This window comes from Alosa pseudoharengus, unplaced genomic scaffold (assembly GCF_046254945.1).
Source record: "Alosa pseudoharengus isolate Yale_2024_CS ecotype anadromous, Long Island Sound unplaced genomic scaffold, YU_APseudo_1.1 YU_APseudo_1.1_scf_25, whole genome shotgun sequence".
NCBI classification, from domain to species: Eukaryota; Metazoa; Chordata; class Actinopteri; order Clupeiformes; family Clupeidae; genus Alosa; species Alosa pseudoharengus.
Genome location: NW_027468696.1, coordinates 1469124 through 1495543, shown reverse-complemented (window position 1 = coordinate 1495543; position 26420 = coordinate 1469124). Strand labels below are relative to the sequence as shown.

General features: G+C 41.1%; 2 protein-coding genes across 3 annotated transcripts in view; both read right to left on the bottom strand.

The window, feature by feature from the left end:
* Positions 1 to 26420, bottom strand: part of LOC143099195 (uncharacterized) — a 56916-nt gene that overhangs the window by 17081 nt on the left and 13415 nt on the right. The gene's annotated exons all lie outside the window — the stretch shown is intronic.
* LOC143099196 (CMRF35-like molecule 5) lies at positions 13448 to 22906 on the bottom strand. 2 transcript variants are annotated; one of them, XM_076262266.1, is made up of 9 exons: positions 22733 to 22904; positions 18314 to 18472; positions 18012 to 18131; positions 17382 to 17696; positions 17027 to 17107; positions 16490 to 16609; positions 14725 to 14829; positions 14377 to 14426; positions 13448 to 14093 (listed from the first exon to the last, which is right to left on the bottom strand). In XM_076262266.1, exons 3-9 carry the CDS (start codon positions 18049 to 18051, stop codon positions 13818 to 13820), a joined length of 987 nt encoding a protein of 328 aa, XP_076118381.1. In that variant the 5' UTR covers positions 18052 to 18131; positions 18314 to 18472; positions 22733 to 22904; the 3' UTR covers positions 13448 to 13817. The 2 variants fall into 2 exon arrangements, with proteins under 2 accessions (XP_076118381.1, XP_076118383.1); XM_076262268.1 differs by having other exon boundaries at positions 13837 to 14093; positions 17386 to 17696; positions 22733 to 22906.

The following is a 26420-nucleotide window of genomic DNA, read 5'->3' as shown; positions in this document are numbered from 1 at the left end:
TCAATGAATGAAAAAGGCCTTGTCTCGCAATAAACAGCTGTAAATTCCAACACTTTTTCAACTACACGAAACTTTACAGTGATCATCAAATACCCTCTAGATTTAAATGCCCATCAGCCTCAACATTTAACTATATAATAAAAGTCAAAAAGTAAATTAAATTCCATACCAAAACCGAAAATCGTCTGCGTTTGATAGCCTGGTATGCCGCTCCAAACAAAACGCATGTCTCACAATAACGTACAATGTAAGAAATAAAGGTCTGCCTCGAATAAGCCTACCTCAAATAAATACCTGTGCTTTGCAGCCTAAGTGAATAGCAGACCCTGGACATAATTTAGGATTTACGGAAATGCAATCATACGATGTTGGACGCCTGGTGATGCTCTGGCCATCTACTGTGCCTCTGACTCCGACTCTGACTCCGCTGCCTCATTTGGATGGTAACTCCACAGGTGAGCGCGAAGATTGGATGTTGTGGATGCGTAAGTAAACTTTTTTTGCTGAGTCCGCAGACAACGTTCTTTTTAACCGTTACTTTACCATCTGCGGTGTACAACTCAAAGTAAAGACACCACATTTTAGATGAGTTGGGGACGTAATTGTCCGCTCAGGCTGACCGTTCTGTGCGTTATCTTCAATACTATCTTCAATAATATTGAATATCTTCAATATTATTTTCAAAACAGGGTGGCTATTGAGGGCTCTGGCTCCAGTCATTATTGTGGCTACTGGCTATTATTGGCTTGATTTGGTCATGGGCCAACGCTAGAATACGTTTAGAGCACCTGCTATGAGATGGCAAATAAAATAAATAAAATAAAAAACAAACTAATCATAGACTGTAAAAATGTGCTACACTTGGCACTAAAAACCGAATAGTTTATTTATAGTTCGACTACGGATATTTCACGTCATGTTCGAATGCATATTTGCAGCAGGACAGCAGGCAGACCACTCTTAGTTAGAGCCGCTGTGTTATCCAATGAAATTAAGTTGCGCTTCAGGGCGACTCCACTCGGACTCCATGCGCGTTCCCGAGCAACTTTTTCTTCTTCTTGTTATGAGGCAAGGACTTCATGTGCATTATCGCCACCCTGAGGACGACTCTCTTTTTACAGAATATCCAATAAAAATCGACGCTGGTCCATGCGTCATTTCCAGCTTTGGTACTTGGCGCATGGTCAGAGTCGACTGGCGCTGGATCCGAACCCCAGTGTTCAAGATGGCGTTGACTATGAATTGGCCGGATTTACTAGCCTAGCCTCCACCATTCATTTGTATGGAGGGCGGGACTTAGTCACTCTCTCCAGTTATATATAATACCTCCATGGTTCAAGCAGACGTAGGACTTTCATGTACTTCGATCAGGGGGGAGGGGGCGTGGCACTGTGCCAATGCCACGCCCCCTCCCCCCTGAGAAACAAAGTCTCACTCCTTGCAAACTTCAAAACTTGAGAGCCCTGTTACGTTAGCTGACTGTATCTGGATGTGTTGCTATCAGAGCAAGACGTTAGAGATGGCGCATGACATGCAGTGATGCCTCATATAAAAAAAATAAAATACAAAAAATGCTATTTAAGCACCGAAATGAGGCACCGAAATCCACGTTGTTATTCGATGCAGTTACTACCGTTTGCGTCGGCACCGGTGCCATATTAGAACCGTTTTTCAATGCCCAACCCTAACCATAATACAGGAAATCACATCAAAACAAATAAAAACAATTCTGGGGGAGGACCCCCAAACCCCCCCTCCCAAATATGCAACAATTAGTGGGGGGGGCTTAATACATCTGGGCCCAGGGGCCCAAAAGTTCATAATCCTTCCATGCAGCTATGTGTTGTCGTGTCAACTGGGAGAAACAGGGACTTAGGTTCTCAAACATCGCATTACTCATTTACGTTTGTGCAAACAATTTTGGCCTGTTTGCATTTGCAAATACAGTTCAAATGAGAATATGAAGTGATTTGTTGCTGTTGTTGCTATAGTTTCGGGATTCTGATTGGCTAACGTGAGATTGAGCTTTTCCTTACACTGCCACTGGCTCTGACAGGTTTGGCATGGGCTTGACGGCATTTTTACAGGGGGAAACTTCTCTGAAAACTGACAGTGCAATGTTATTTTTGAAAAGGCAGAGGGTGAAATGTCCATTTATGAAAATAGCCAGCCACGTGTAAATGTAGCCTAAGCCTCATTCTTCGATCTTGACAGTTCTCATTTGGAATAACAAGTAATATGGACTTACTCTGAAGAGAATGAATCCATTTTCTAAAACACCATGCACACACACATTGATATGTTTTGGGACGTGTCATTTTAAGTGTCATCATCAACAAAAAAATATGTCTCTGTCTGCTAATAGACCTCAGAAGGTCGTCTACAAAAAAGCTGCCATCTTTAAAGGAAAATTCAGTATTTAGCACTTTGAGTCCCTTTTCTGGTCTTCGCTTTAGATTGGGGTGCTGCAAAATTTACTACAAATAGGTAAGAAAGGTCTTATAAGCGTATTAGATATTATAAGTATAAGTATATATACTCTTTTGATCCCGTGAGGGAAATTTGGTCTCTGCATTTATCCCAATCCGTGAAACACAGTCAGCACACAGTGAACACACAGGTGAAGCACACACTAATCCCAGTGCAGTGAGCTGCCTGCAACAACGGCGCTCGGGGATTAGGTGCTTTGCTCAAGGGCACTTCAGCCATGCCTACTGGTCGGGGTTTGAACCGGCAACCCTCCAGTCACAAGTCCAAAGCGCTAGCCAGTAGGCCACGGCTGCCCCTAGATATCCACCTCTTTGTCTTATACACTATTAACAAGCATTAACAAGCTGCTTGTTAACACTTACAGCTTTTAACAAATATGCTTGTAAGCAACTTAAAAGGCTGCTTATTGACACTTACAAGCTGCATGTTAACAGTTAGTTACTGTTGTTAAAGGATAACAGTTAAGTAACTGTTAGCAATGAATTGCTAACTGCTTATTATGCACTAATACCTAATAAGCACGTTATTCTAAAGCGTTACCACATCTCTTAGAGCGCCTTTAATTCTGTAAAGGTACGGTAAGGTATGACATGATTGTTGGATGTTTGACATCAGAGGGTGATGCAGGACTCATGGTATGGATGCATATGTCCAGGTGCTCTCTGTTTTTCTGTCTGCACGGGTACATCTGTGTGAAAACTAAACTAAAAGGGAAGGGGCTGCACATGAACACACACATTTTCCTCACAGTTTGTTCTCAGATAAATCTCGGTGATGAACTTTCCCTTCCCCATTCATGAGTTTCGGTCTGAATGGCTGAGTTGCATGGGCACTAAAAAAAAAGACTTCTTTGGTTTTGTTTTTTGTTCCTGATCTCCCATGCTTTCTAAAAATAAAATCTGATGATCTGTGCAGCTTCATTTTATACTAGTGGCAGGGAGCAAGATGCTGCTTTCGTTGATAAATATAAATATGCAGCCTCTACTAAGATGAGTTTGTGGTAGTAATAGTTGTCGTAGTCCTAATGTTTCATACAGTCTGATACATAAAGGATTCATACTGACCAACAAGCCAACAATTACTGGTCCAATATTTCTTCCCCTGCATACCGCACACTTTACTGTGAGTTGGCCTATTAAATGGTCCATTCACAATAAATCCCCTAGGGCAGTGTTTCTTAACTGGTGTGTCGGGACCCAAAGGTGGGTTGTAGAACCATTCTGGGAGGCTCACAGAGCTTGTGGTTTAAAAAAAAGAATCATCCATTTAAAATGCTTCAAATCTATTGTTGGACCTTTAGACGGGGATCACATTAACCAGCGGCAACTGGCAGGTTTCCAGAGCCGGACAGTAACGGAGTACATTTACTTGAGTACAATTTTCAGGAATCTGTACTTTACTCGAGTATCATTTTTGGGGAGTACTCATGACTTTACTCAAGTACATTTGAGAGGCAAATATTGTACTCTTTACTCCACTACATTTATATCCATAACCGTGAGTACCCGTTACTTCTTCTAAAAAAAAAAAAATCTCGTAAACCCTCAATTTGTTGTTTCCCTCTCAAACGCGATTGGATTGTGCAGGCACCACTGATTGGGACAGCCTATCAGCAATCACCATCAGCTTTCCACCAAAGTCAACTCCATGGTCAGATTTAGATAAGAGACGAAACCATGGACGAAACAATTGAAGAAAGACGCAGCAGGTCCATCCCGGGAATGTACCAACCTGTGGCCCCACCTCGCCAGACTATTTCAATTTTCTGAACAAGTTAATGATAGTTTTCGCTTCAAGTGTTTCAATTACAAAATAGTATTTTGTATTTGAAATACGTATTTTATATACATGTATTAGAAATACTGCCCATCCCTGGCGACATGGTAAAAAGATGAAAATGACTTGATTTTATGTAAATTCCTTTTACATTCTCCAAGGTATTAACATTAACATTTTTCATAACTCCATGTAGGACGTTTCTGTACATAAATGTAAGCACTGTGGCAGTAGTAATGCAATATTTAGAAAATGTAGGCTACTCTTGTACTCTTGATACTCAAGTACTTTTAAAAACAAGTACTTCAGTACTTTTACTTAAGTAGACATCTGACTGTTGTACTTTTACTTGTACTTGAGTAAAATTTAGCAAAGGGTATCTGTACTTTTACTCAAGTAATGAAGCTGTGTACTCTGTCCGCCTCTGCAGGTTTCCTATTGTTCTTTATGGTTCGGCAGTGGGACGGTGGCAATGCTAGCGTAACGCTAGCATTGAACAAGCTGAGTGTTGAACTTGGTTCAACTTTCAAACCGCAATGCGAGCGTCAGTTAAGGCAAACCGTTTGTGTTACCATAGGAACGAGAGAGAATTTATTATGATCTGAGCGTTGCTTTACGCTTGCCGCTGTCTAATGTGATCCCCACCTTATTTTAATAGACTTAATGAGAAATGTAACAATTTATTCTTAGATAATCAGAATGGTTGCCAAGCAACATCGAGATGCAGCAACTTTTGTATCAAGTCGTGGTAGAACAGCAATATAAAACAAAATATGGTTAATATGTGGGGTTGTGCTGGATTAACAGCATCGAATGCAATTTAGCCAATCATAATTAAGGACTAGAACTATCCATTTTAGAATGGGTAACTTATATAACAGTAATCAATTACATTTCTAAAGTAACCTTCCCAACACTGAATGTACCGGTATGTGAGATTCAACACATTACCTGTGCTGTGTGATTGTGTGGAATGTTTTTGAATTGCCATGATTTTAATTCCACTTCCTGTTATTCCAATTCAAATTTCAACTCTCTGTGGGGTGAAGCCAATTTAACTCAAATTCCAATTCATGAATTGAATGGAGGCCAATTCTAAAATGTTGAATTATCCACAAGCATGATAAGAACACTAATAAGTATAAGTATATATACTCTTTTAATCCCGTGAGGGAAATTTGGTCTCTGCATTTATCCCAATCTGTGAATTAGTGAAACACACTCAGCACACAGTGAACACACAGTGAAGTGAAGCACACACTAATCCCGGTGCAGTGAGCTGCCTGCAACAACAGTGGCGCTCGGGAGCAGTGAGGGGTTAGGTGCCTTGCTCAAGGGCACTTCAGCCATGCCTACTGGTCGGGGATTCGAATCGGCACCCCTCCGGTTACAAGTCCGAAGCGCTAACCAGGTTTTACTGGAATGGGGCACCGCCATCCATTCTGACATACCCCACTTTCATATGTTTCCAAGATCTGGCTGTGCTGTCCCATCAGTGTAGAGCACAAGAAAGCACAACGCAACTGGACTGAAGTAGGCTCGTATGTATAGGGCCCAACGAGCATGTGGTAGGACGGCTACATGTCAGAAGCCTAGATACCTCAGTTTCCGAGTGTCTTTGGCGCTGTTGATTTTGTTAGAAGGCCGTCTTAGCAGCAGTGATGCAGGCTGAGAAGGAGGTTAGGAGTGTCTTGTAGTTTTTGAGGTCATCAGTTAGTTTCGATTTGTGCCATTTTCTCTCTGCGGCTCTGAGTTTGATGCACTGCGATCGTAGGGCATCATTTAGCCATGGGTGAGAGTGTTTGGATCGTGCTGGCCTTGTAGTAAGAGGGCACAGTTGGTCCAGACACAAGCTCAGTGTGGAGCAGATCGAGTCTGTGGCATCATTAACCTCCAGAGAGGAGAAGGTGCTGAGTGGAGCCTATAATTATTTGTTATTCTTATAATATTTGTCATTTCTTATACATATTTAGTTGGCTCTTCCACGTGAGAGAGAACAACTCTATATAGGTTAAGGATGTCACGCATGAAACAATGCTGCAGAAACACGAAAATACGACTTTGAGTTTAGTAGGCTATAATTTTCAGCTCCTGTTTATCTATTGCACGATGGGTAATAATTTAAAGGAATCTTGTTGCAGTCTTGTAAATAGTGACCCTGCAAGATCCCTAGTCATTGCAAAATCATAGTCTGTGACTTAAAGGGACACCTGGGGCAAGCCTGATGCTTTTTCTCTATGAAACTCCCCCTCGCTCGGTCTGAAGCTCTTTTCCTTTTCTTTGCATCTTCTGTCAAGGGTTTTCGCTGCTTCTTTGCCGGCTCTGCCATTATACACACGTTTGCAACAATCGCTAGCATTTCGTTAGCCTGCCTCTGTGCTGTGGATGCAGGATGTAAACTGATCCTGCTTCGGTTGGCGGGTACGATACACTGAAGTTGCAAGCGGGATATTCTTCCTACAGGCAGTAGGGGCGGGCGAGAGAGTCTTCATTCGCCCTGTAATGAGTCATTTAACCATAAACCGACTTACGAAGATGAGTAATTAACACGAAAACGTTGCCTGGTGTCCCTTTAAAACTCTATTACTTGTCTTTAGATGTGAGAGGGTCTGAGACTGTAGTCTTTCAAAAATCTTTTCCAAATCTTTGCAAATCTTTAAATCGTAATTATGAGATAAGGATAGGATCCGTGCTGAGGATCTAAACATCCTTTCAATAAAAGCAAGCACATATTTCCTACTGATTTCCTGCTTTGAATGACTTTAAAATTAACATGTCTTTAAGTGGCATGAAACATAAGCCTGTCAAATCGCCAACAACCCCAAAGCAAAGAGTATAGAAGCTTCTATAGGCTACTCTTTGCCCAAAGGCAATAGAGTGTTGCACGTTGACAGTCCTACCAGTAGGTGGAGGTACTACTACGCATAGGGCTACCTCCATCTACGTTTTCACACGCACGCCTATTGTTTATTTTGTGCAGCTAGGCTACTTGTTCAAGTGGCATTGATGAGTTAAACAGTCACATTTTTCCTACATGTATTATATTGAGAGAAAATAGTCAGTTGTAAACAAAGAACTCTTCTTATGTAACCCTTTCGTAAATGGACTGAAGTTGGCTCTAAATATCTATCTAAGCTAACACATTAGTTTCTATTCTGTAACTTGAAATGCTAGTCTAGGCTACATGATTGCTCTTACACAAAACATCGAAGGATATAACTGAGATGTACTCTGTTGGTCTGCTTAGTTTTACAGTGAATCCTAAGTAAAGGTTTGAAAGGAAGCTTCAGGCATTCTCTTGGGAAGCTGTGGTCTATCTTCTCTAATGTTGCTAGCTAGGCCATGTCATTGCCACACACAAGTGGGGGCAGAATTGGAAATGTGACATAAATCATAATTATCTCGTAATTACAAGATAATTATCTCGTAATTATGAGAAAATATTTCATAATTATGAGATACTATCTCGTAATTATGAGATAATTATCTCATAATTATGAGATAATTATCTCATAATTATGAGATACTATCTCTCTCGTAATTATGAGATAATTATCTCATAATTACGAGATAACCTGATTATTTTTTTTTGTGATGTGAATGCAATGCGCCACCGTAGTTAACTGGTCCTGAAACTGAAAAAGTTTGAGAAACACTATCGTAGGCCAAAGTATTAAAGGAACACGCCACCCAATGTCAGTAGTAATATATGTTCTTACCTTAACTTTCACGAGTTGAGTCATACCTCTCCCGTGTTCGTACGTGCACTCAAACGCTCTGGTGCGCGGCTGGACTGTGTTAGCATGTTGCTATGCTAGCGGGCTTTGACGGCAACTAAGCGTAGAAGTAATCAAAAACATCCACGTTTTACCGACTTAAATACAGTTGCACGAGTAGTTGATAGAAATGCTACGGCCATGCAACATGAAACGTGGCGATTTTCCAAGCGAATAAACCGGAGAACTACAATGTGTGGCGCAATAGCACTTGGGAGTACTTCGACCTAGCGTAGTAGTATTGTTAACACCTAATTGTAGATCCTATCCACCACAGAGTTTAGAATCCATGCTGGATCGACCCTCAGCCTCTCCCTCCCCTCTGAGCGAGAGAGAGGCACACACACTAGAAATGCGCTGATGGGCTATTATTTCAACCATAACTGCATAGCAAAACTTATCATCCGTCAGCCATCTATCAGCACCAAAGTTTTTTGACCAATTTTCGAAACCACACCCGCCCACCATCCGCTGGTTGTTTTAATGTAGGCTATGGGTGATGCAGCGCTGCTGACGTGAGGCTAGAAAGCCCTTGCCTGTTCTAGAAAGACTGATCTAATGCAGCAAATATATGAAAAGGCTAAAGTCGTACATTGGCTATGTTGTAGCCTATCCCCAGAATATCAGCAGCAAACTCAGTCTCTGTCTCGCAAAACAGTCTCCAAATAAAACGCACATCGGCCTGTTGCCTATTCTGCCAGCTTATGACAATATATCATCCAACATGCTTGATTGCATTGCATTCTCCACATTTTTAGCTAAATTTTCATGTACCACATCAGCATTTTTGTTCAGTGAATCTTTTGTAAATTGCTTTACAATTACCGTCGGGCCTATAGGCGTATTGCCTGGCTTGCCTCAGCTTCAGTCACGTCCTTTTACAATTTTATCATTGTAATAAAAAACGCAATTTGCCACATAATTTCAACATGCTCCTGGCCTACTAATTAATGCCTATTGTACTTTATTTTTTGCAAAAAAAAAGAAATCCTTGATAAAATAACAAGTCATTCACATTATAGGCTACTTTACACACTGTTATGTCAGGGTGACCGACAAGCCTGTTCTGAAGACTCCCATTCATTTTGACTGCACGAGCGCGTCTTTTTCAGACAGACAGCATTTTATAGCAGGCCATCGGACAAATATGACGCCTCGATATTAAAGAAACTCCGACTCCATTCATTCTGAAAGTCCACCGCACAACGTGCATGTTCACATTTTTAGTAAAAACCGCAAAACTTGCTTGCTTGCCTACACATCTAAGTTTTCCGACTATTTTTCGTACCTTCTTTTTCCGCTGGATGTTATTGAGTTTGTAGAAGTTGTAGCTCTTACGTTCTGAACATCTCGCACTGCCATCGCCCGATGTCATTTCTGAGTCATATCAGCTGCTCTCTGTCTCTCTTTTAAATGCCTATTCCCTGAATGGTAGGCTACAATTATGTGTTTTATATATAGGCTAATATCGAAACAAAATAACCCAGGCAGTCTCATCTAGGATATAACACAGGTTGAAGTCAACGTCAAGTTGGTTCTATTTAGGGAGGTGAATGTGTGTAAACATCTGTAGATGACTCAGAAATGACATCGGAAGACAAGGAGTATAGTGGCAAGAGGCAAGCCGAAGGCTGCTGACAAGGGCCCGACGCTATTGTAAAGCAATTTACAAAAGATTCACTGAACAAAAATGCTGATGTGGTACATGAAAATTTAGCTAAAAATGTGGAGAATGCAATGCAATCAAGCATTTTGGACGATATATTGTCACAAGCTGGCAGAATAGGCAACAGGCCGATGTGCGTTTTATTTGGAGACTGTTTTGCGAGACAGAGACTGAGTTTGCTGCTGATATTCTGGGGATAGGCTACAACATAGCCAATGTACGACTTTAGCCTTTTAATATATTTGCTGCATTAGATCAGTCTTTCTAGAACAGGCAAGTGCTTTCTAGCCTCACGTCAGCAGCGCTGCATCACCCATAGCCTACATTAAAACAACCAGCGGATGGTGGGCGGGTGTGGTTTCGAAAATTGGTCAAAAAACTTTGGTGCTGATAGATGGCTGACGGATGATAAGTTTTGCTATGCAGTTATGGTTGAAATAATAACCCATCAGCGCATTTCTAGTGTGTGTGCCTCTCTCTCGCTCAGAGGGGAGGGAGAGGCTGAGGGTCGATCCAGCATGGATTCTAAACTCTGTGGTGGTGAGGATCTACAATTAGGTGTTAACAATACTACTACGCTAGGTCGAAGTACTCCCAAGTGCTATTGCGCCACACATTGTAGTTCTCCGGTTTATTCGCTTGGAAAATCGCCACGTTTCATGTTGCATGGCCGTAGCATTTCTATCAACTACTCGTGCAACTGTATTTAAGTCGGTAAAACGTGGATGTTTTTTATTACTTCTACGCTTAGTTGCCGTCAAAGCCCGCTAGCATAGCAACATGCTAACACAGTCCAGCCGCGCACCAGAGCGTTTGAGTGCACATACGGACACGGGAGAGGTATGACTCAACTCGTGAAAGTTAAGGTAAGAACATATATTACTACTGACATTGGGTGGCGTGTTCCTTTAATGTTTTACTCCGCCTCGCTAAATGGCGATATGCGCCCAAACACAACACATTCCCCAAACAGACTCTCCATCTTAGCCATAGCTAACTTGTTAGCGAACTTTCCATATTAGCTTACTTGCTAGCAATCTTTGCATCATCAGTCTAACTAGTTAAATAATTGACATTACATGATGAACATTTTCGTATGGACATTCTGGGGGATGTTAATTTGCATGAGAGAAGCTTCAACTTCTGGGTATGTAGCATTGTGGCATAAAGCTTAGGTAGTTACCTTGCTAACTCTGGCAGAAATCTCCAGTGTTCTTGTTCAATGTAGTTTCATGTTGCAGCCACAGGGTTGCAGCAACAGCACGTAGACTAGCCTACAGGAAAGCTGTTGTGTATGAACTCATTCGGAATATTTTGAAAACGTAACAGCTAGATATTCTGTCTTCTCATTTTGTAGACGAAAATGAAGAAAGATTTTATCTTTGTTGTTATTTCATGCAAAACATTTTAGTCTCGTCTTTTTTCGTCAACAATAATGCATCTTAAGATAGTCTTAGTCAGTGTTTCAGGACATTACTGCCGTTTTGTCGTCTTAGTCATGAAAAAAAGGTCGTTGACGAACATATTTCCTCTCGTCTTGTCTGACGAAATTAACAGTAGTGCAGAAATGCTTGATGCAGATGCTGAGGGAGCTGTAGCAACCCCTATAGCTAGGCCTGCTACTGCAAAGCAAGGTTACTAAATGCATTTAACGACTTAAAGATATTATTATTTTCCTTATTTTTATTAATTAAGATTTTCATAATTAACATAACTTGCATATTAGCTTTAGAACATTCTGTGTAATCTTTTGGATGGTTGTCAAAATGCTGTGTAAATCATTGTGCTTTATTTGGGTAAAAAAAGGAACATGACCATTATCTCATCCTATTGTCTGAGGTAATGCTGTAGAAATCTCAGACTCTCTCTCTTTCTCTCTCTCTCTCTGTTTATCTGTCTCTCATCCTTTGTTTTCCATATTTGCATGGAATATTGTGGAAAAATCTTGATTTTTTTATATTGTTGTGGAGGGTCATTGTGACATGTCACGTATGCTTCTGCTTTTTGTTTATCGCTGTTTCCATCCACAACCCACAATCACGAACATAAAGGTCAACAAGAGGTCTTGTTTCCACATACGTAGTCTGATACATGTGAAGATCATTCTCAGAAACTGTTCACACATAATCTCTCATCCCAGATATAAAATAACATTTGTAGATCAGACCACCAGTGGCTTGCCCATATTCATAACAAAAGCAGTTTAATAAAGAAATATGTGATATCTGTCATTAGATACATTTGAACAGAAAAGGGCCAAAAAACACCAAAATGAAGAACACAGTCTTACAAAGAGTGTGTAACACTGGCGTGTGTGTACGAGAAGGAAATATGTTTTGTTTAAGTAGGCTGATGCAAAAATGCATAGTGAGGAGGTGGAAACCCAAATAGAGGTGTTGGTCAGGAGATTATCAGAAATAAAAAAAAATATGGACCTCACTCTCTGATTACTTTATTATCTATCTCTATTCATTAAAAAATTAGGGCTGTCAAAATAACTGATTCATTTCGATTAATTAATTTGAGAAAAAATAACTGATTAAAAAAATAGTGCAGATTAATCGATTCTGTATGACCTTTGACCCCCGAGCCGTTCTAGTTAGTAACCATTAGCCTGTAAAATGAAGGAAAGAGAAGAAAATGTGCTGCCTAAATCATTGATTGGAACATTTACTTTTAAAAAACGGCCCGATGGTGTTGACGAAAATAAAGTGTTGATTAAAATAAAGTCCTCTGCAATGTCTGCAGCAAGGAATATGCATACCACCGGAGTTCTTCAACTCTAAAGTCACACATCAATGCAAAGAAATAGTGTTGACATTGAGGGGAGTGTTCATTTATTTTCATTGTGTCCCCTAGGTTATATCTGTGGCCTGAAATGCCTTGTATGTGAAAAAAAAACTTCTTCCCGAAGCACTTTTGAATTTATTTCCTCAGCATATTAGGTCATATCATATATTATTAGGGCCATTATTTGAACAGTGAAAATAATAATAAAAAAGTTTTTGAACTTTAATGTCACTAATGCTGATTATTCAATGATTCATTTGAATTTAAATATTTAAAATACTTTCACAGCAAAAATGATATAAGCGATTTATTTAGATTAATTAATCACAGAGTATGTAACTAATTAGATTACGTTTTTTAATCGATTGACAGCCCTAAAAAAATACAATGAAAATGGTCCAAATCAAATTTTGAAGAAAATATAGGTAGTGTTAGAAAATAAGTAGCATATCTGAATGATAGCTGGACATATGTGTTCATTCTCTCCACATGTGTGGTGTATCAGTAATACATAAATAAGTCAAACAACTTACCTGTCAACAAAATGACATGATGAAGGTTTAGAATGTTCATATTAATCTGTACTGTACGTTCCTCTTAATGTTACTGTTACTGTTACTTTCACTCGGCTTGTGGGATTTGTCTGTCTCCAGTGTCTGTGAACATGTTTTACGTGTCGTTGATAAGACCCCCATGTAAGCCTATGTTTCGGTTTTTAACATGTGATGGTTGGGGCTTGTGGGCTCATATTAAGGACATTTAGTTTTAGTTTTTGTTTCTGATCTTCACACGTTTACTTCAAATAAATCTGTGGATCAGTCAGTGAGGTGCCAGGGAAGAAGGCAGAAGAAGAGGAAGACAAAGGACAGCATGTGACATGTGTGTTGTGGCCTACATGTAAAGCATATGTAGAAATTATATCTAAAAAAAACAAATACTACACTCCATCCAAAATATAATATCTTTATTTTGAGCCAATAACACAATATAAAATAACTGTATTAGAACAATATTGGTAGACATGTGTGTGGCAGATTAAATAACACAGGTGGCCAAGTGGCACTGTCCTATTGAATTGAATTACATAGAATAAAGAGATATAATGAGAGAGCCACACTGATGCTTGTTGGTTTGCATGCAAGCTTTAGTGGATATCTGGGCAACACAGAGCTCAGACCTTGACATTATGTCAAAATGGTTGCTTCTCCACATTATGTTATCTCTAGGTCAATTTTAAATGTTTTACATAAATAAAAACTCCACAAAGCTCTTTAAAGTCATACCCAATTTTAAAAAATGTTAATCCAAGACTTTGCACTTTAACTATCTTGGTTAATTGTGGAGTATATCACAGCATCATCTCTTGAGGTACTTCGCTGTTTGTCTCCCCCTGCTGGTGGGTCAGTGAATCTCACAGTGGCGTACTGGAGAGACTCCTCGCTTCCGTCAAAGCGAACTGTGGAGTAGTCTACAGAGTCTGGATTCTGATTGGACGGTGGCAGGACATTGGAATAGATGGCTGAAGGATCTGTGCTAAAATGGGCGTGTCTGGAGGTGTGGTTACCGGGGCTGATTGTGACCTCAGCATAGTCACACTGGAGACACAAGGAAGAAAGGACCATGATGTTATATGAGCCTGACATCAATGTGTCAGAAGTCATGACAAGACACTGTCAGGTAACTTGATATTCCTCACACACACACAGACACACACTCTCTCTCTCTCACACACACACACACACACACACACAGACATATCACCTGTTGGGTAAGAGAGGAGCATCATTTTAGAAGAGCCTGTCATAACAACATAACACTGTCACCTTCATGCACACACACGCACACACACACACACACGCACACACAGAGATATTTCACCTGTTGGGTATTTCCTGAGCTGGGGTTAGGTTTTTGTCCAACAGGGGGAGCTGTGTGACACAAAAAGACACAAACAATTAGAGATGAGTGATGGAAGGAGAATGATGGTGGCATGAATGTGAGCGAGTGAATGAATGAGTGAATGCATAAGTAAGTAAATGAGAGAGTAAATGAGTGAGTGAATAAGTATGTTTATGGGTGAGTGAATAAGTGAGTGGGTCACTGACTGAGTGGGAGTGAGCAGCAATACTAAACGGGTGAGTGAGTGAGTGTGTTACAAGCTGATGATGAGAATGAGTTCATGGGTATGTGTGTTATGAAGGACATTACAAAGTATTAATCTCTCACCTGATGCCTTCCTGCTTCTGGTCTTCTGTGTGTAGAGCATAAAGAGGCTGAGCACCAACACAAACACCACCACAGCCAGACCAGCACCGATGTACACAAGACCAGCTGGACAACACAACAACACATCATTACTACACAAACATCACCACAGCCAGACCAGCACCAATGTACACAAGACCAGCTGGACAACACAACAACACATCATTACTACATAAACACCACCACAGACCAGCACCGATGTACACAAGACCAGCTGCACAACACAACAACACATCATTACTACACAAACACCACCACAGACCAGCACCGATGTACACAAGACCAGCTGCACAACACAACAACACATCATTACTACACAAACATCACCACAGACCAGCACCGATGTACACAAGACCAGCTGCACAACACAACAACACATCATTACTACACAAACATCACCACAGCCAGACCAGCACCGATGTACACAAGACCAGCTGCACAACACAACAACACATCATTACTACACAAACATCACCACAGCCAGACCAGCACCGATGTACACAAGACCAGCTGCACAACACAACAACACATCATTACTACACAAACATCACCACAGCCAGACCAGCACCGATGTACACAAGACCAGCTGGACAACACAACAACACATCATTACTACACAAACATCACCACAGCCAGACCAGCACCGATGTACACAAGACCAGCTGCACAACACAACAACACATCATTACTACACAAACATCACCACAGCCAGACCAGCACCGATGTACACAAGACCAGCTGCACAACACAACAACACATCATTACTACACAAACATCACCACAGCCAGACCAGCACCAATGTACACAAGACCAGCTGCACAACACAACAACACATCATTACTACACAAACATCACCACAGACCAGCACCGATGTACACAAGACCACCTGGACAACACAACAACACATCATTACTACACAAACATCACCACAGACCAGCACCGATGTACACAAGACCACCTGGACACTACTATGTAAGATTTACACTTTAGAGAGACGATTACACAGCTGATACATGCATCAATACTATGACCTTGACCATGACCTGCAACACAAGATCCCCTGAACAATGAAATAAGACACTAATACTCATTACAGAGACAAAATAGGTTACAAACTGTGTACCTACTACATTACCACTGGTACAGTATGACCACAGCACAACAGTCCCAATTATGGAGATCAACTACTGCATAAATACTGGGCATCAACACTATGGCACTTGTATTAATTGGTGTGTGAATCCAAATACCAATTAATAATTCAAAGGAAAGTGAAGGATCACCGCACAATAAACCAGCAAAGAAAATCCACCAGTGTGCGGTGATCCTTCACTTTCCTTTGAATCTATTGACGACTGCACCTCACCAGCACCTGGAAGGCTGTGCACAGGAACTTTATCCTTTTTACCAATTAATAATTACTTTGTATCATAGGCCTACTATGCATCCCTATTTAGGGGTTATATGTATTTATGCAGACCATACATGTTACCAATATTGTGTATTCTGTGCTTGCGTATTGTTTATATTATGCTTTTTTTTACTGTTAGAATGCAGTATCCAAAAATGGCCACTTAACCCCGAGTTGCTCTGGGGATAGTGGCCCTTGTAATATAATCGACATGTGAGCATTGACATGTATAAAAGTGTCTGCTGAATACATGTAAATGTAAATGCACTTTTATGTACCAACTGATGACATTGATAATGATGATCGTCCCCTCACCTGATGCACCTGATGTGGGATCAGACTGAATGTTTGTGGCGTGATCAGACTCAGATGTCGATTCTGGTTCCCCTGCTGTGTTCTCAGATGGCTGTATGGAAGTTGCAACACGTGTAGCCACTGGGACAGAAATACACATTTGATATGAAAGATCAAAATTAAACCACATGTGTCTGAGAACAGGGAAGTGAAAATGACCACATACACTGCAGCTTACCCAGTCCTCACACATAGTTTCATCAGATACTGATACTACAATCTCAAAAGACATAAGCAAAGGAAATATATGCTTGCTCCGTTTGTATTATATCATAAATTAAATTAAATAGCCTAAAACATAATGGTAAGCTTTTCTGGTTATTGTTTGTAAATAATATTATGTAAGTGATTCACAACCCACACATATAAAATGTCATATCAATGGCTGATCATGAGTGAATCAAACATATTTGTATAAAGTCAGCTATAGTGCCCTCTGAGCAATTTTAAACTCAAGTCATGTCACACAAATAGAGGGAATATGTAGAGTTGGGGTACCTGGAATGCTGCTAGCATTGGCTGTGGTGCCCCTAGTGGTGACTTTGGGACCAACAGGAACAGGATCAGAAGTGTGTCGACCTATGATGTGTGCGTGTGTGTGTGTGTTTGTACGTGTGTGTGTGTGTGTATGTGTGTGAGAGAGAGAGAGAGAGAGAGATTACAGTTTAAATGATACTAGAACAACATTGAAATACAAATTTACGACAAAGGAACCAAAGAAAGGATATTCTGTATTATATCTGTGTGTGTTTGTGTGTGTGTGAACAGCATGGCGATACAAGCCCAAAAGTAAGTGTTTAAAGTTCACCAAACAGACATTCAGTGAGATGTATTGAATTTGTATATGACATACCTACTTCATGGTTTACTTTGGTATAATATAAATCTGGTCCCCACGTGTCAACTCCACACCAGTAGGTCCCAGCATCCTTTAAAGTCAGTTTATGGATGGTCACACTGAAGAAGTTGTTGTTGTTCTTGTACTTCAGAGATACTCTCCCTCTGTGGGTCCACTCTTTATTCCCATCAGACCGGATGATTTCATCATAATCCCCTTTCAGTAGATATTTTGGGGACGAGGTAAACACCCCAACTGGACAGTTGAAGACAGCATGTCCTCCCTCATAGCCTCTCACTGTGATATCTTTACATGTCACACAGCTCAACACTGACAGACAGACAGAATGAGAGAGAAATGGAGAGAGAGAAGGAGAGAGGGAAAGAGGGAGGGGTGAAGGAGGAAGAACATGAGAAACACAAAGCGGTCGGTGGCTATTATAGACACATTTGCAGTATTTGCTTCTTGTGTATACACTCACTCACTCACTCACTCTCTCTCTCACACACACACACACACACACACACACAATCACTCACTCACTCACATACACTCACTCACACACACACACACACACACACACACACACACACACACAAATAAAAAAGAAAACCATTTGCAGTAAAAAACTATAAAGACTCTTACTGGTCAGAGGGAAGAGAGTGAGTGTCACGCCAGTCTTCATTTTATTTCAAAAACAACTTCTTCAATGACTCTGTCCATAGCTGTCTGAAGGGGCATTCATAATCTCTTCACTACACTCTACTAATGCGCAAAACATGACAAAAAAAATTAATAATCTTAATTCATTGGATATAAATATGCAATGCTCCCAATTTCCTTATAGTTCCTCCTGAAAACATATTCACAAAATGGCATCACATTAAGATATCAAATTGATCAAATCAGGAAGATCAGTAAGTCAGTATTCAGTAAAAGCAGCTCACCCTTAATTTGCCTCTTCACAGTCTTTTTTAATCCTGATTTTTGAAGTTGAACATTATCTCCGGATTTCAAGATAACAGTGTTGTCTGTGTCCCTCAGTTACATCTGAGCCGGGGAGAGCACATCTTGTTGAAACTTTCTCCCTGATGGCTTCAGCTGTACTGATACAGAGTCAGATGTTCATGTCTCTGGTTCATTTTTTCTCTTTCTCAGTTTCTCTCTACTCGTCACTACGACACTACAGCTGACGTATGCGTATACGTATGTTCCTGAATCTCACTTCCCACTTCTCTCTCTCTCTCTCTCTCTCTCTCTCTCTCTCTCTCTCTGTCTGCCAGACATGTATTTTCTTTGCAACTTTTAGCATTTGACCTCTAACCTACATCTAGCCCAATAATCTCCCTCTTCCTCTCTTGTGTGCCCTCAGTGACACACTATCTATCATCTGCTATCACACTGCTTATTGAATCTGAGGGTCTAGTGACACACTATCTATCATCTGCTATCACACTGCTTATTGAGTCTGAGGGTCTAGTGACACACTATCTATCATCTGCTATCACACTGCTTATTGAGTCTGAGGGTCTAGTGACACACTATCTATCATCTGCTATCACACTGCTTATTGAGTCTGAGGGTCTAGTGACACACTATCTATCATCTGCTATCACACTGCTTATTGAGTCTGAGGGTCTAGTGACACACTATCTATCATCTGCTATCACACTGCATCTTGAGTCTGAGGGTCCTCCGAGGTGTCAGGTTTCACTCTGTGTCAGAAGGGGATGTGGGGAGAGGACGGGTGTTTTCACTGGCCCATGATGCCCTGTATGAGGGCAAAGGTTTCTCTAGCTCTCATCTGATGCTCATGGGTAAAGCCATAGCCAAATGAAGATACTATGTGTAAAAGGCTTATCAAATTCACATTTAGTGGGCGTCAACAGACAATAGCAACACTTACAAACCAAGCAATATGACTCAATACAAATTTGATGAACATTGTTGTGACATGCAAGAGGTTCAACCAGGCGCTCAGCTGAAGTCATCAAGTCGTCAAGCGGTGCACTTGAAGAAGACCATGCTCGGTCGAAACATGTTGGCTCAATATTTTTAAAATGACCTAAGTCAGATGCAATAAAGGCTTTTTAAAGAATTCTTTCTCCTCTTTTACATTTGAGTGCCTGGGACCTGCTATTGTTGTGATCTTAATGCATTTATTCAAGCTCCTCAGCTGATTTATTATATTGACCCCTGGCCTACACACACAGATATGAGAGGGGTGGTAGCAGAGAGGACTACATAGGAGTCTGCAGGAAGCTTCACTCAGAACCACAGGGTATTTCTGTGTGTGTGTGTGTGTGTGTCTGTGTGTGTGTATGTGTGTGCGTGCCTGTGGTTCAGGCTTGGCCAGGCTACATTGTTCAGATGATAGCAGGAAGCTTCAATGAAAATAAACCACATGGTACTTCAGAGGAAATTGACCACCCTGCAGCAGCTCTCTCTCACACTCACACTCACAATCAAACACACACACACACACACACACACACACACACACACACACACATATATAAAATAACCTTTGTATTGTGATGCTCAGAGGTGGAAAAAGTACAAAAATATTGTACTCAAGTAAAAGTACCAATACTTTGATAAAATATTGCTCAAGTACAAGTTAAATTACCCATCTGAAAATGTACTCAAGTAAAAGTAGTCAATTTAAAATTTAAAATGTACTTTTTGTTTGGGGGGGGGGGGGGGGGCGGAAAAATAAACAATCGGTTTTACCCAGCTCTAGTTGCTGCAGCCAGCAGCTAAGTTAGCCAGGCAGCTGCAGTGTCCACGCCCCCCAGAGTGTAGCGCTGCGGCTGCCTGGCTAACTTAGCTGCTGGTTGCTGAAATGGAGATCTAGTTGTGAATTAGAATTAGTTGTGATCATCCTTGCTCACTTTGCAGTGAACAGTAATCCACAACTTTCAGCACAACTGAAAAGCAGCTCACAGGCAGGCCCATGTTGAGTTTCAGAGAGAAACTCTATTTGTAAAGGAGTTCAGCAGATCCCAGGGACTGTGGGAAAAGTGGGACTGATTACAGGGCCCCAATGGAGAAGTCTGGAGTATATCTTATTTTACCTGAATATTTTAATTTCCAAATTAAATGTCAAAATGAATGTCAAGTTTGACAGACTACATTTTGTATACAAAAAATAGTGAAGACTGTATAAGGCAGGGGTGTCAAACAGCAGGCCCGCCAGCAGATTTCATACGCCCCCCAGATGTTTTTGGTAGGAAGGGAACATTAGAAATTCACATCCAGTTGTCTTCAACAATGTGTTATAAGCAATGTTTCTATGATATGGCAAATTGATTAAACCTAGCACTACAAACCATCCTCAGCAAGGAATAAGCAGAAAAAATAACATGGAATTGGCATTTTTTAAGAGAGAAAGAGCAGTATATGACAGCAGTACATTATTGTGTACTTGTTTGATCATAAGTGATATAATCAAACAACACTCTGATAACCATGCAGAAAAATGATAATGACCATGACAATGACAGCCCCCCCACGAGGTTTCATTCCAACAAATCCGGCCCACTACCTAATATGAGTTTCACAAGGTCTAAGGTCACTCTCACTCTCCCTTGCTAAAGCGCAAAATGGTTTGGTCCGCCTGCACAACGATTGATAAGGTTTCTCATTTTGTTTACGTAGTTGAGCATCGCTAGTAGTGGACAGCTAATTGTTGTGCTGCTGGTGCAATGTCTTTCTCCAAGAAAACCAAGTCGGATTACCAAAAAACAAAGGCAAAAACAGGAAAAAGAGAGATGAAAATGAGGGGAAACAGCTGCTAATACTGTACATGTTAAAAAAGAAACAGCGCTATGGTTGCAGTTCTCATCTCATGTCTTCACCTCATGACCCTTTAAGAATAATTTATATTGTTTATGATATTGTCGATGATCTTGATATAGGCATAAGTAAAGCGTCCCTTAAGATTTAGTGGGGAAAAATATGTTCATTATTATAACAATGTAGTAATTTGACAAACATTATTTAATTGACTACATTCAAACACATGCGATAAACGATAAACTGCATCAGCCTGGATGATGTTGGGGCTCCAGTTTAGCTCAAATTACCCCTGCTGTTTCACCACACCAACATCAAAATGTTTTCACAAACTGAAGAACTTTTCATAAAAACACCACATTCCATTAGCTACTACTGTCTAATGCATGGCTGCAGTCTCTGATAAACTGCATCAGGTTGGATGGTGTTGGGGTGCAGACTCTGATAGCCTGCATCAGATTGGATGGTGCTGGGGTTCAGACTCTCGTAATCTGCATCAGGTTGGGTGGTGTTGGGGTTCAGGCTCTGGTAAACTGCATCAGGTTGGGTGGTGTTTGGGTTCAGGCTCTGGTAAACTGCATCAGGTTGGGTGGTGTTGGGGTGAAGGCTATGGTAAACTGCATCAGGTTGGGTGGTGTTGGGGTTCAGGCTCTGGTAAACTGCATCAAGTTGGGTGGTGTTGGGGTCTTCAAAGTCAGCAGTCTCCTAATTGGAATATTTACAGTTATGTTATCTTTTAGGGAAGAGTACCAGGAATAATATTTGCAATTGACTTCATTTCCCACAATGCTATTCACTCACCTTCCTTGAGTGTCCTCCCTCTGCTCTATCTGAGGTCAGATGTCTTGGAGCTGCTTATCAAGACAGAACAAAACACTTGTTTACTTGATCAACTCAAAGTGTGAGACAGACAAAAAAGACTTGGAGTGTTTCACACATTGGCAATGGAGTATGTCACAAATTGATGGAGTTTGTGTGTGTTTGTGTGTGTGTGTGTGTGTGTGTGTGTGTGTGTGTGTGTGTGTGTGTGTGTGTGTGTTTGTGTGTGTTTGTGTGTGTGTGTGTGTGTGTGTGTGTGTGTGTGTGTGCCTACAGACACAGATAATAAGGTATGAGAGGGGTGGTAGCTGAGAGGACTACATAGGACTGGTCTTGGCTGCAGCCGGCAGGAAGCTTCACTCAAAACCACAGGGTATTTCTGACCACGCTGCTATTGCAGTAGCTCAGTACACAATCACACATACACACACAGAGATGCCACAAGAAGACCTGCTTGTTTTATCTTATTAACTTTGGATATTGAGCAGGCACATACAGTATGTTATCTGTCAGAGAAAATGGTAGAGAAAACTAGAACATGATATGTGTCATTTGTGCATGTGTGTGTGCATGTGTGTGCATGTGTGTGCGTGTGTGCGTGCGTGCATATGTGCATGTGTGTGTGTGTGTGTGTGTGTGTGTGTGTGTGTGTGTGCATGTGTGTGCGTGTGTGCGTGCGTGCATATGTGCATGTGTGTGTGTGTGTGTGTGTGTGTGTGTGTGTGTGTGTGTGTGTGTGTTTCGCTTACCCTCTGTTGGTCTCTCTCTCCTCTGTCTCCTCTGCATGTAGAGTACACCAGTGATCATAAGTATTGATACTGCAGCTGCTGCCACACTTGCACTTATAAACACCAGGACACCTGGATTCACACAACACGACACATCACTCTATGCAACACATCATTGTAAATTATGTAAATTAAATGAGAATATAAAATATAAAACATATAAATCAAATTTTACATTATGAGTTTGTTTAATTGTCATCCAACAAATCCGGCCCACTACCTAATATGAGTTTCACAAGGTCTAAGGTCACTCTCACTCTCCCTTGCTAAAGCGCAAAATGGTTTGGTCCGCCTGCACAACGATTGATAAGGTTTCTCATTTTGTTTACGTAGTTGAGCATCGCTAGTAGTGGACAGCTAATTGTTGTGCTGCTGGTGCAATGTCTTTCTCCAAGAAAACCAAGTCGGATTACCAAAAAACAAAGGCAAAAACAGGAAAAAGAGAGATGAAAATGAGGGGAAACAGCTGCTAATACTGTACATGTTAAAAAAGAAACAGCGCTATGGTTGCAGTTCTCATCTCATGTCTTCACCTCATGACCCTTTAAGAACTAGATGTACCGCAGAGCGGTACAAAATATGACCGCCGCCCAGTCCAGCACATTTTTTCCACAAAAAGAAATCACGCTGAAAGGCCTATATGATTCTAACTGTCTCACTAAATTGCATTATCCACACTCAATTCTCACTGGTATCTGCTAGACAACAAGTACCAAAACATGATTAGTTCATAGATTTCACATGTAAAATTAATTTTATACAACCCCACCTCCATCTTGCCTGTTTATAATTCTGAGAAATTCTTGATTGTTTGTGTTATGTGTGTGTGTGTGTGTGTGAGTGTGTGTGTGTGTGTGTGTGTGTGCGTGCGTGTTTGTGTTTGTGCCTGCGTATGTGCCTGTGCATGCAAGCGTACATATGTCTACTGTGTGAGTATGTGTCATACGTATGATTACTGTGAATGTATGTGTGTGTGTGTGTGTATCTGTGCACATGTGTGCACATGAAATGGGTTAACATGACCCCTGGAGGCAAACATACAGAAAAAAATGGTCATCCTAGGCCCTACAGTTCTCAAGATATTCACAGAGAACTGTGTCTGCCCTACCCTCCTTTCGGGGGGTCCAGTCCAGCGGGGGGGCTACAGATCAAAAAACGAAAAATGACGGTTCCATGCTATCCATGTGGGGGTACATGCCCACCAAGTTTTGTGTACCCCGGTCTTTCAGTGTCCCGGGAATCCTTGTTGGTGTACGTCACTAAATGTACACATAAATTGTTTTATTGTAAGGCCCCCCATGAACGAAAGTACACAAAACTTGGCATGCATTCGGAGGGTGTCATAATGATCCTACACTTTTAATTTCGTGCAGTTTTGACCTTGTCAGCCAGAGATATTGTGATGAAAACACCTAATTTTTTGCTTTTTCATTTTTAACTAGGTGGCGCTATACATGAAATAAGTGGTAATGGGATGGGTTGACATGCCCCCTTAAGACCAACATACATAAAAAAGGTGGACCTCCTAGGCCCTACGGTTATCGAGATATTCACAGAAAACTGTCTCCGGCCACCTACAGGCCAGTTGGTGTATAGTAACATAAATTAATTTATTGTGTGGCCCCCCATGAACGGAATTCCACGAAACTTGGCGTGCATACAGAGGGTGTCATAATGATCCTACACTTCCAATTTTGTACAGTTTTGACTTTGTTAGGTCACAGATACCTTCGATTACAACACCTCATTTTTACTTTTTTGTGTTTAACTAGGTGGCGCTATACATGAAATGAGTGGCTATGGAATGGGTTGACATGGCCCCTTGAGATCAACATACAAAAAAAAAATGGTCCTCCTAAACCCTACGGTTTTCGAGATATTCACAGAAAACTGTGTCTGCCCTACCCTCCTTTCGGGGGGTCCAGTCCAGCGGGGGGGCTACAGATCAAAACGAAAAACGATGGTTCCATGCTATCCATGTGGGGTTACATGCCCACCAAGTTTCGTGTACCCCGGTCTTTCAGTGTCCCGGGAATCATTGACAGAAATTTGGGCATGCGAAAAAGAAAAAAAAAAAAAAAAAAAAAAAAAAAAAAATCTGACTAAACCTATATGACCGCCGCTTCGCTGCGCGGCGGTCATAATAATTTATATTGTTTATGATATTGTCGATGATCTTGATATAGGCATAAGTAAAGCGTCCCTTAAGATTTAGTGGGGAAAAATATGTTCATTATTATAACAATGTAGTAATTTGACAAACATTATTTAATTGACTACATTCAAACACATGCGATAAACGATAAACTGCATCAGCCTGGATGATGTTGGGGCTCCAGTTTAGCTCAAATTACCCCTGCTGTTTCACCACACCAACATCAAAATGTTTGCTTATTGAGTCTGAGGGTCCTCCGAGGTGTCACGTTTCACTCTGTGTCAGAAGGGGATGTGGGTATGGATAGAGGGCGGGTATTTTCACTGGCCCATGATGACCTTTATGAAGGCAAAGGTCTCTCTAGCTCTCATCTGATGCTCATGTGCAAAAGCCACTGCCAAATAAAAATACTATGTGTAAAAGGCTTATCAAATTCACATTTAATGGGCGTCAACAGACAATAGCAACACTTACAAACCAAGCAATACAATCAAGCTTCTCAGCTGATTCATTTTGTTGACCCACAGCCTACACACACAGATAATAAGGTAGTATGAGGGGGGGTGGTAGCTGAGAGGACCTCACAGGACTGGCCGTGCCTGCAGCCTGCAGGAAGCTTCACTCAAAACCACAGGGTATTTCTGACCACGCTGCTGTTGCAGTAGCTCTGCTCAGTGCACAATCACACACACACACAGATGCCACAACATACGCACAAGAAGACCTACTTGTTTTATCTTATTACATTTGAGTAATGAGCAGGCACATAATATGTTATCTTTCAGGGAAAGTAGTAGAGAAGACTAGAGCATGATAGCAGTTAGCAATTACAGCCAAGCAGTGTGTCTGTGTGTGTGTGTGTGTGTGTGTGTGTATGTGTGTGTGTATGTGTGTGTGTGTGTGTGTGTGTGTGTGTGTGTGAGTGTGTGTGTGTGTGTGTGTGTGTGTGTGTGTGTGTGTGTGTGTGTGTATGTGTGTGTGTGAGTGTGTGTGTGTGTGTGTGTGTGTGTGTGTGCATGTGTGCGTGTCTGTGGCTTAGGCTTGGCCAGGCTACATTGTTCAGATGATAGCAGGAAGGTTCAGTGAAAATAAACCACATGGTACTTCAGAGGAAATTTACCACCCTGCAGCAGCTCACACACACACACACACACACAAAATAACCTTTGTATTGTGATGCTTCAAGCTTGTACTGTAACAAAGAAACAGCGCTATGGTCACAGTTATCTCATGTCTTTACTTCATGACCCTTTAAGAATTATATATATTGTTTATGATCACTTATGGTCGATGATCTTGATATAGGCATAAGTTAAGTGTCCCTTAAGATTTAGTGGGGAAAAATATGTTCATTTTCATAACAATGTAGTAATTTGATTATTATGACCGCTGCGAAGCGAAGCGGCGGTCATATAGGTTTAGTCAGATTTTTTTTTTTCTTTTTTTTTTCTTTTTCGCATGTCCAAATTTCCGTCAATGATTCCTGGGACACTG